This window comes from Natrix helvetica (genome assembly GCF_964273705.1).
Source record: "Natrix helvetica genome assembly, chromosome: 1".
Taxonomy (NCBI): Eukaryota; Metazoa; Chordata; class Lepidosauria; order Squamata; family Natricidae; genus Natrix; species Natrix helvetica.
In genome coordinates, this window is record NC_138548.1 from 302,434,597 (window position 1) to 302,445,658 (window position 11,062).

General features: G+C 39.1%; 2 protein-coding genes across 4 annotated transcripts in view; both read right to left on the reverse strand.

Moving 5' to 3' along the window:
* PFKFB4 (6-phosphofructo-2-kinase/fructose-2,6-biphosphatase 4) overlaps positions 1–624 on the reverse strand; it is an 86,061-nt gene extending 85,437 nt beyond the window's left edge. Inside the window, exon 1 of the mRNA XM_081934909.1 lies at positions 251–624. Coding sequence (XP_081791035.1) covers positions 251–332 — 82 coding nt within the window. The 5' untranslated portion in view covers positions 333–624. The remainder of the gene's footprint in view (positions 1–250) is intronic.
* Positions 625–2,430: 1,806 nt separating this feature from the next.
* On the reverse strand, positions 2,431–8,518 carry LOC309382937 (uncharacterized protein). 3 transcript variants are annotated; one of them, XM_081934920.1, is made up of 7 exons: positions 8,245–8,512; positions 7,684–7,864; positions 7,436–7,478; positions 6,879–7,023; positions 5,524–5,735; positions 5,004–5,094; positions 2,431–3,464 (listed from the first exon to the last, which is right to left on the reverse strand). In XM_081934920.1, exons 1-7 carry the CDS (start codon positions 8,294–8,296, stop codon positions 3,412–3,414), a joined length of 777 nt encoding a protein of 258 aa, XP_081791046.1. In that variant the 5' UTR covers positions 8,297–8,512; the 3' UTR covers positions 2,431–3,411. The 3 variants fall into 3 exon arrangements, with proteins under 3 accessions (XP_081791046.1, XP_081791047.1, XP_081791048.1); XM_081934921.1 differs by having other exon boundaries at positions 8,266–8,504; XM_081934922.1 differs by lacking the exon at positions 5,004–5,094 and having other exon boundaries at positions 8,245–8,518.
* Positions 8,519–11,062: the final 2,544 nt, after the last annotated feature.

An 11,062-nucleotide genomic window follows, 5' to 3' on the forward strand; every position in this document is an offset into this window, starting at 1 on the left:
AGCAGTGAGCGCAGGCTGTAAATCACCTTTTTTTTAGCTGGGGAGGGAAAGGAAGCAAGCAAAGGAGTCAAAAATAGCAACGACCAGCGGCACTGTCCGCCGCAGCCTGAAGGAGGCGGGAATCCGCCTCTCTTGCCCCGCGGTGGTGGCTTGCGTGTACGTGAGGCTTCACTTGCCCCCTCCCGGGGGCGCTTGTACTTTACACGTTCACAGCCAGGTCATCTGCGGATCCCGCGTCCCGGCGCCTTACCTTTCCAAGCCCGGCCTTGCAAAAGGCGCTCAGGTTTAGCGCCGTCTCCTCCGCCGCCCCTGCAGCACCTGGAGACCGACATCCGTGCCTTTGCCACCCGCTCCCCGGCGCTGCGCCGCCAGCCTCGGGTTGCCCCACCGGAGGAAGGAAAGAGGGCAGAGCAAAAGGCGACCACCGCACGCACGCTAGCCCGAGCCCATAGAAGTCTGCGGGCGACAAGGGAGCCCGGTCGCTAACGCCGACCTCTGGCGGGGAAGGCTCATCCGCGGCGGCCGCAGGAGCCTCCGGCTGAGGGCGCAAAGCCCCAGAAGAGGGTCTCCCGCTCCTCGCCGCGGAGAAGGGGGGCGTGCGCACTCCCAGCCGCTGGTGCAAGCGGGTTGGCGAGAAGCGGCCAGGGGGGCGGAGAAACAGGCGGGGAAAACTGCTGCCATCCTCGCTGGCTTTTTCCGTCCCAAAACGACTCGGGTGTCGCTAAGAGGAAGACGTGGGCAGCCGGCGTTCATTCGTCTTTTTTTGCCTTCAGCCACAAACCTATTCACACGTGAATCTCTCCTTCATACGCCCCAAAGAGGTCTCCCTTCTGCCTCCGGCGTGTCTGTGTTGTTCAATGCTTTCAAAGGGCCGTTTCCAGGGTTTCCGCATTCCTTTCGGCCGAGGCGGTCGATATGGGCTTTTATATATATATATATATATATATACATGAAGACGCATAGAAGTTGCAACCCAACAGCGGGCTAAGCAAGCGTGGGGAAGTCAGCTTCGAACCGTGTGAGGGGGATGCCATGTGCGCATGCACACAGCCCACTTCGGCCCGGCGGAGACTCGCGTCGGTTTTATTATAGATCTGCAAAGATTAGATCAGAATGTTCCATACTGGGAATGCAATGCGGTTCGACGATAAGGAACTTGCTTTGCATGCAGGAAGACCTCGGTTCCAAAGTGATGCTTGGACAAGCTGGGGAGTGGGAAAACATAAATCTGAATTCTGGAGTCTCCAATCAGTGTGAACAATGCTGAGGTAATGGACCAATGGTGTGATCCGGTATAAGGAGACTTTTCAGGCTTCTAAAAGAAAACATCTAGCTATAATGAAAACAACATCACACTTCTGTCACAGCCACCATTCTTAAAGGGGACACTTCTCTGCAAGGAGGTATATAACATCCTCTAACCATTACAATAAACCATCAATTACCTTCTGAGTAACCGACATATCTAGGGAAAATAAGATTTTCCTAGGTAGGGAGCACAGCATTGAATCACAGAAGTCTCACTGCAATAGTTTACAAGGTAGACAAAGACAAGACAAACTAGAAAAATGGGTTTTTACCTAATCATTAGCAAGGAAGTATTACAATAGCAGGTTCTTTGGTGGAGGTCCAACTAGATAAAATCTGGAATAGGCCCTGAGTTTTTAAGTAGGTAATTTTAAAAATCCCTTTGAGCTAATGGGGAAATGCATATTGTTAAAATCAACACTACTCCAATGTTGATATTTATCTTGAACAGTTCCTTATAGTATTATGAATTATTTTAAGCTGATTTTCATTATAAAAAAATATTTTTATACACTATGCAATGAGAAGTCAAAATGAGACAGTCCAATTCTTAAGACTGCCAGTAAATCATGTTTTAGTGTTCATGAGAGAAAAAAGACCATTTAGATCAGCTTTCTGCTAACCTGTGGTTGACAACCAATTGGAAGACATACTTTTCCATTTGAATATGGTCAGGTGTTTGTGTGCACGAATACACACAGACACACAGACACCTAGGTATTTGGATTTCTGGCAACATAATTTCAGTTTTCTTGCAAGATTTTCAGAATTGTTTCCTCTTTGCCTTTGAGAATAAGAGTATACATTTGTCTGTTTATGCATTTTTGAGCTTCCCCAGTTTGCCTTTTACAAAATAGCCATTTTGAGGCAGTTGTGGGGAGCAAGTACATGATTTATTATTTGGGCTTCAGATTCCACCTTTGGCTTGACATATTATTTTCAACTAAATCAATTTGTCTTCTGGCACCTGCATGTTTTATCTCTGACCAAACCCCTTCCACCAGTATTTTTCCAAATATGCTCAAAACAATTGTGGATGTTCCCGCGGAGCACAATTCAAACTCAATGCCAAAGTTGATAGCTTCTAATTATCCTTTCTTTTCCTATCAATATAAATACGAATAGCATTGAAACAATTTTATTAACAAGTCTGACAAGCCAAAAAGTCATCTTAATGTATTCTACAATTCTCAAAGTCTAGGTACAATGGCAGAAATAATGAAATAGTATTTTATTTTTTGCCATATTAAAGCTTCAATAATTCCCACTTATTGCCAAACTGACTGACAGGTTCTTCCAAAACATGACTGATCCAGCCATGCCCAACCTATTAGGACAATGAGGGTGGCAGAGAGAATTTGGTAGGCCAGCAGAAGTTGTGGAGAAGCTGACATAGGTCTAGGCAGCTGCAATGGAGCTAAGGGGCAGGTGGACAATATCATTATTGGCAATATATTTCCTACTTTGCTGTACTGCATCTCCAGCTAATCAAATGCTTCCTGACACTGACTCAAATTATTTCAGAATTTAGCTTAACCTTGTCTTTTCCCCAATCTGGTATTTTCCAGATGTCCTGAGATCCCAAACCAAATAGGGCAAGTCTCTTATAATCCCCACCAAAAATCATTGAACACCTCCCGTAAAAGGGGACCATGAACTTACAGGTCCCTTTACCCCCTTGCAAAGTTCTATCTTATCCTCTTACCTCGAAAAATGAAAAATAGGAACAAAGCACTAGGGAAGAACAGGTTAGGCTTATCTAAAAATGTAAGAATCAAAAAGATGCTATCTAAAGATAGGAATGGAAGCAATTATAAAATTTAACAAGCTGAAATATTATAAGAAGCACAATTTCAAGTTTCTCTAAATCTGGATCTAGCTCAAAATAGACTCCTGGGATTAAAGTGGTCAATAGATACAAATATAAATAAATACAAGTGACAAAATATTAAAAGATTGTTTCTAGTCTCCGGCATTTTAAATCAGTAACTCTGTTATAGCACTGAAAAAATAAGAAAACATTTTATTATCACGTTAAAAAGTCAAGTTATAAATGCAATGTAGAAAGATCAAGGAGTGCTGCTTCTGGCAGGTATCACTATTTTAGTCATCCCATTCATCTTCATACTCCAAGTCAGATTGAAACTCTTCATTACCTGCAAGAAAAGATCAAAGATGCAAGTAGTTTTATTAACTGAAGCCATTATTTTAAATACTAGAAATTGGGGTTTTTTTTGTTTAAAAATAGAATAGAATGCACTCTCATCCATACTTAGACTGAAAGTTAAATTCTCAGTATATAATTTTATCTTAAATGAATGTAGAAAGAGTAGTCTGTGAAGTAAGGAATACAAGTTTTAAATGACTATATCAGCTGTAAAAACATACAGGTAGGGAATTATTAGAAACCGCAATATTGCAGCAATATATTGTACTCTGAATGAAAACTCCGGCGGTCCTCATCTAATAGAATCTTGCAAATAAGCTTCCAGCTAGACAGTTGGCCATGATTTCCCACATATAGGATGCTATAAACTCTCATAGGGATATCTTTTCCCCAATTGACATTCAAAATTCAATACTTACTAAGTTACTGTTCTCTAGGGTATGTCAATGTTTCACCCATTGTCTCCCCAGTTGTTGATACTTCCCTAATCTTTTTCTTCAATTTCATCTTTGCTTCTATCACTTCCATTCCAATTTCAGTATTAATGGGATTAGTTATCTATTCTATAAAACAACTTTTAAGAACTAGAGACAAAAAAATGACTATAGAAAATGTTGTGACCCACCCTTTTAGGGAGTAATAAATGTATTTGCACAATGTATTAAACCAGTTTGTTGTTACATCTAGTGTCATTTAATCTTTGGGATTGATTGGCAGAGTGTCCTAATTACACTTTGTAAAAGTTTACTGACTTTAAATATAGATTAGGAATAGTCAGAGGTTAATCACTACCTGACTCTTCTTTTTTATCTTCAGAACAAAAAAAAAAGAACAGAGGACATCAGCTGGTTTAGCCCCTGCAAATCAGCCATACAGACCTGACTTCAGTTTACTGTCTTGTCTGCTACAAGATCAATGGGCAAATCGGTTTCTCAATATTAGCCCCAAACATCTTTGTTCTTAAAATGGAAATATAAATGCAATATACTAGGCTTTAATTCATTCCCCCCAAATAAAAAAGTTGCATAAATCTCAAGAATTTCAAAATCACTACATAGTAAAACTTAGAAATTCAGAATATTTATCAAACATACTTTAAAATAACTGAATGGATTGTTCCATGTGACATTGAAGGAAAACTTAGTTTAGTTTGTAAATTTAATGGAGGTTTTTTTAGCCCTTAAAGATCCAGGGATTGGATCTGGGCCTTCTGCCCTAGCTACTTACTCTAAAAAAATCCAAAACAGTGAATATTAGGTTTGTCAAAATGTGTGAGGTTTTCCAAATTTGTATCAATAATAAATGAGCAAATCCAATCAATGATGACAGGCCACACACATTTCTCATTGACTAATAAGGTCCTTAAAAGGAAAGATACAGCCAGTCTTTCAATATTGGACTATTTCTTGGGGGTCAATTGATTTTCCTCCAGTTAACATGCCTGGGCTTCTTTAAAAGAATTAGCATGTATGGCAGCTTTCATTACTTCTTGCTGGGGGTGGGGGAGCAAATTAAATATTTTGTCTACCTGAAGCCTGTATTGCTGTGTGCCTCTTCTGAATTATATCCTTAAGTGCAGCTACTATTCCTTCATCTTTGGAAAGTTGATTTTCAGCCACCTGTCTCTCAGAAACACAAAATTAAATATTGAAACATTTTTAAGGAGCTCAAACCTATAATGGACCTAATTATTAATAGAACTAGCTAACTAATCCACTACTTATAGGAAGGAGAGGGAGTTTTATTATGCCCCTATGAAACGCCCACCTTCCTGCTAATCTTTTCAATACTGTTCTGTTTGTCACTGAGATGTGCAACCCATTTTATTCTCAATATATAACACTTAAGGCCAGTAAAACTCTTTACTGTGGATTTTTTTGCTCATGCAGTATTTTCTAGCCTGTAACATTCAGTTATTCAGTTCCATTATCCTCAACTAACTGAGGACTTCCTGCAGGACTTTCAGCATCTCAAGTTGCTGTCAAATTTAATTCCAAAATTACTTTTGGGACTAATCCTAAAACAATAACACAAAAGAAGATACTTGCCTGTTTTAATGATGTTCCTTTTTTGATCTGACAAATTAGATCTTCCTGACTGACCGGAGTTAGGTGATAGTCACTGTGTGCCCTTTTCAGATGCTCTTCCTTCAAGCTTTGGATCAAATTATGGTGGGATGTCTTTTTGGAAGGAGACATGCAAGGTAATTGAGCTAGGACTACGGAAGGAAGGTCTTCATTAGGGTTTAATCCATGTGGTTCTGAAATGGAGGAAAGCACAGTTAGGGTGTTACTGCATGTATTGTTCATTCATGGTATTTGGCAATGTAATCCTTTCATGTAACTCTGACTGCTCTTTAGAAGGCCAGATCCTGAAGATGAAAGTCAAATACTTTGGCCACCTACTGAGAAGGAAGGACTCCCTGGAGAAGAGCCTAGTGCTGGGAAAGATGGAGGGCAAAAGAAGAAGTGGACGGCAGAGAATGAGGTGGCTGGATGGAGTCACCGAAGCAGTAGGCATGAGCTTAAATGGACTCCAGGGGATGATAGAGGACAGGAAGGCCTGGAAGAATGTTGTCCATGGGATCGCAATGGGTTGGACACGACTTCACAACTAACAACAACAACAATCCTTTCAATGACTGAGAATGGAATCCAGCTCACCCAGCTGATTTATTTAGTAGTTTGATTTCTATCTGATTTATTAGCTAGTCAAGTCTAATCCAGTCCACTTCAGTCCCCATTTTCAATGCATTAGGTATACAAACCCCAAGTTATATACAGGTGACCTCCAACCACAATTGAGCCCAACATTTCTGTTAAGTAAGACATCTGATAACTGAGTTTTAACCCATTTTACTACCTTTCTTGCCACAGTTGGCAAGTGAATCACTGCAGGCAAGTGACTCTGACTTCCCCATTGACTTTGTTTGTGGGAAGATCACAAAAGGGGATATACGTGACCTTGGAAGACTGCAACAATGATAGGTATGAACCAATTGCCAAGCATATGAATTGTGATCTATTGATCATGGGAATGCTGCAAAGGTGGTAACTCTGAAAAATGATGATAAGTAATTTAGTGCTGTTGTAACTGAATGATCACTAAACAAACGGTTGTACGTCAAGGACAACCTGTAAACTAACATTTTGACATAAATAGCAGTTCGGACTGCTTCCTGGTAGAGGAATACAGGATTAATAAATGGAATTATCCAACGTGTATTTTATATTCAGGATCTTACGTTTATGATTACATAAATGGTTTTGTAACTATTGGACAAACTTAAAGGATATTACCCATTAAGTTATAAACATGAACTGGAAGCTGCAATATTTGTGTCGTAACATTACATGTATTTGCAGAAAACAGCTGATAGATATACATCATTGTCCAAGTATACCTTTTGTCTCTTTTAAAACAGTTTGGATTCTCCCTTGATTCTCAATGGTTTCAAAAATCTTTTTTGACGTTCTCTTGTCCTTCAGGTGATCTTGTGTTATACCAGCTTGAGTAAATATCATCTTTAATTCCGGCTCTATATTGGTCTACAAGATAAACCCATAACAACAACTTATATCAAAAGAATGGTAATGACCCTCTTTGCTTCAAGTTCACCAAATTCACTTTTTTTTGGGGGGGGGGGAGTTGTAAACATTGCCATAGCAAACATGAAGATTTACTGTACAAGGAGTAAAGAATAAAGATGCAAATAAGAAAAACAAGTTTTTGACAATTGCAGGTCTATGCCCATTTGCTTCAAGCTTATGGGAAGACTTTTGTAAAAAATCTCATTGCATACCATGAGTCATTTAGACCACACTTTTCTGACACATTAAGTGAAAGTGTAAATTTAACAAACAGAAAACCAGTTTTTGCTTTAATAGCAAGACTTTCAAAATAAATACAAATGGGAAAGATATCCCAAAGGAGTAATTATAGACCTTGGCAACTACTTACAATAAAATCCGTTTGGGGGCTCCATCCAATGTGACACAGATGTCTAAAATATATTAAATTTTTAATATCAGTGAAAATATACAAGTTCCAGGCATGTGTATTAGCTTCCCATAGTACAAGCTATGTTTTTTAAATTTACTTTCCATCCCCAGCACAAATGAAGACATACTCTAAGAAGCAACTGTTCCAAAGAAGATAGCAAAGATAAAATGCTTATAATATACGCACACAAATGTATTCTTACTTACTTGAAATTACTTGGAGATCCAATGTAAGCTTTGGTCAGCCTTTTTCTTTTTAGTTTTCCTCTCTTTGTTCTCTCAAGCATTTTTTGAATTATATAAAATGAGAAAGGTGAGCCCTTGCACTTTGGAGAGCTGGCATTTGATTGAAGCACAGGCAATGGACTAGCTACTTTTGATATAGATGCTAAAAGACAGAAGAAATGCAACTGATATATCCTACATTACTTGGAATGTAAGTCAAATGAATAATTTTAAAATTAAACTTGATATAACAAATCAGAAAATATTTTTAAAGCATTGCTAAAACACTTTGATCTAATTAAATCTCTCCATCTACCTCACAGGTTGCTATTATAAGAAAAAAACAGTGTAGAATATAATATATATTACATTTATATTGTCCTAGAGAATAGAAAACTAAAATCTCCTTTATTACAGTAATTGCTCCATTTCACAAATATAGAACATTTTGGCTAACCAAAAACACAAAAAAATATAAAATACCCCTAATAAAGCCTCATATTCCTTAACGTTCTCTGCTGAATGGAGATAAAAAGAACAGACTCTTTAAAATATCCAATTTACCAAATGTTATTCCTTCTCCATATAGTGCCATTTTATCACAAGTTAGGTTACACTCTTCTCAGCAGCCTTTAGCAGTAACACTCCTTAGCAGAGCAATTAATGAGTGAACTTAAATAATAAGGGGAATGTAAGTGCAGCTGTGAATAAACTCAGCCTAGGAGTTGACACTAGTTCAGCCTTTCCACAGCGTAATTTCAACTAATTGATTTCAGGGTTGAGGATTTGAATCCTAAAGGTAGGCCGAAGACAGATAATCAGCATGGAATTCTAATCGTCAAACCCTGCAGTGAATTATGGGTAGTTTCCCACCAGATGAAAATTCCAGTTGTTGTTTTTAGTACATTACCCTGAGTTGCTAGGGTTACTAGCCAACATAACTAGTAATGAGGAGAATTGCAGTCCCAATACAATTGGAAAGTGACGTATTGGAAGTTGTACTGAGTTTACCTGAATTGGCTTTGTTTGTAAGGGACCATAGCTATGCTTAAATGCCGAGTATATTTCAGGACTGATGCATAGAGCCAGTTTGTTCTAGTGGTTAAGGTACCAGGCTAGAAATCAGGAGCCCGAGAGTTTCAGTCCTGCCTTAGCCATGAAAGCTGGCTGGATGTCCTTAGTCACTCTGCCAGCCCAGCTCACCTCACAGGGTGGTTTTTCTGGGGAAAATAGGAGGAAGGACTATGTTTGCCACCCTGAGTTATTTATAAAAGCAATACAGATGACATATACATAAAATGTTTGGTACCAAATGAATAGCCAAATGCTATATTCATATAGCATGTTAAGCCATGGTTTACTTAACTATAATTTGATAGTTCAGCCAGATGCAGCTGAGTTCATTCAACACTTCAAGTCAAAATACAATAAGCCACAATACCTGAATCCAATTCGAGGTTATACATGCATGACCCACTAAGCCAAAAGTTGAAATTGAGTCAATAAGTAAGCACACGTTTCTCGCATTGTAACCTTTTTAATCAAAGACTTGACATGGCCCACAATTTCATTTACAGAATTTCTAATCAAGGCTTGTAGTGTTTCAAATGGAACAATAATCACAGGAGTCTGGTTAAGAAGTCCTGATGGACAGTAAAATGATGCCACACTTAACCAGACATTTGGATTTAGTGTATCGAACATAGCATGTAGAGAGTGCACTTATATTTGCAGAGCAAGCATCCAATCATCCTTCAAACATTATAAACCTTTTCAGGCCAGAAAGCGGAATAGTTTATATATTTCTTCACTCTGAAACTAATGCTTATATTTGTATACATACTCCAGATGGGTTGCTGGTGCAAATTTGTTAGTCTGCAACTCTCATCTGACTCAGCATATTTTTCCATGTAGCCTATATGGAGACACCATTTTATACCCATTGTTTTACGACATATTTAATCTGATTTCCTGACCCACCACATGGAAAAGCAATTCAGGGTTTATTCAGATAGGCAGATTCCTATGAATAGTTCCTCTGCAAGTGAGAAGCATAATAAAAGAGAAACTGTGTGTGTGTGTGTGTGTGTGTGTGTAGGTAGGTAGGTAGGTAGGTAGGTAGGTAGGTAGGTAGGTATATGTATACACATACATACACACAGGAACATACATACATACATCTATCTCTCTCTCTCTCTCTCTCTCTCTCTCTCTCTGCACATATATTATATATATGTGCACATTATATATATAATCTTGGCAACATTTCAGCGAGGTCTCACTCGCCATCTTCGGGCTGGTGTTTTCGGCTTCGTGCTTGTGCGAGTAAGGCGTAGTCAGAGCTGTCGTCTTTCTATAAATCTTGGTGTGTGTGTGTGTGTGTGTGTGTGTGTGTGTGGAGTGCTTGCTTTGTTGCTGTAAGTGGGTTGATTGGCTGTGTAGAAAGACGGCAGCTCCGACCACACTTTAAGCCGAAAATACCAGCCTGAGGATGGCGAGTGAGACCTCGCATATATATATATATACAACCCCTGGTATGCCTAAATTCTAATCCCAGTAAGGGTATGGCTAGCTGATGAGAGCTATATATATATATGTTTTCGTAGATTTTCACGGGTGTAGGTATGCTGGTTTTGTTGTATTCGGGTCTTTTCCATACATACATACATATACACACACAAACACATATACATACATACACACACACACACACACACATATATATATATATACACATATATACTTTACTTTACTTTATTTAGATTTATAAACCGCTCCCTCTCCCCGAAGGGACTCGGGGCGGTGTACAGTCAGAGTTAAAACACCATATACATACATATACATAGAGGAGGCGATATACAAACTGTACAGTATTAATAAAATTAGAAACAATATTAAAAACTACCCCAAAATCTACCCCAAAATTAAAATAACTGCCAGGAGGATTAAAGAATAGTACTATAAATGGGCCAGGCCAGCTAATTGGAACAGGTGGGTCTTGAGTTTCTTGCGGAAGGAGCGGAGATCAGTGGTGGTTCTAATATCGGGGGGGAGGTCATTCCAGAGGTTTGGGCCCATCACAGACAAGGCCCTACTCCTGGGCGCCGCCCGCTGGCATTGCTTGGTGGACGGCACCCGGAGGAGTCCCTCCCTGTGAGAGCGAATTGGTCGCAGGGATGTATGGGGTAGGATGCGATCCCGCAGGTACATATATATATACATATATATACATATATATACATATATATACATATACATATACATATACATATATATATATATATATACACACACACATACATACACACACACACACACACACACACATACATACATACATACATCCCATATATATGCTGTT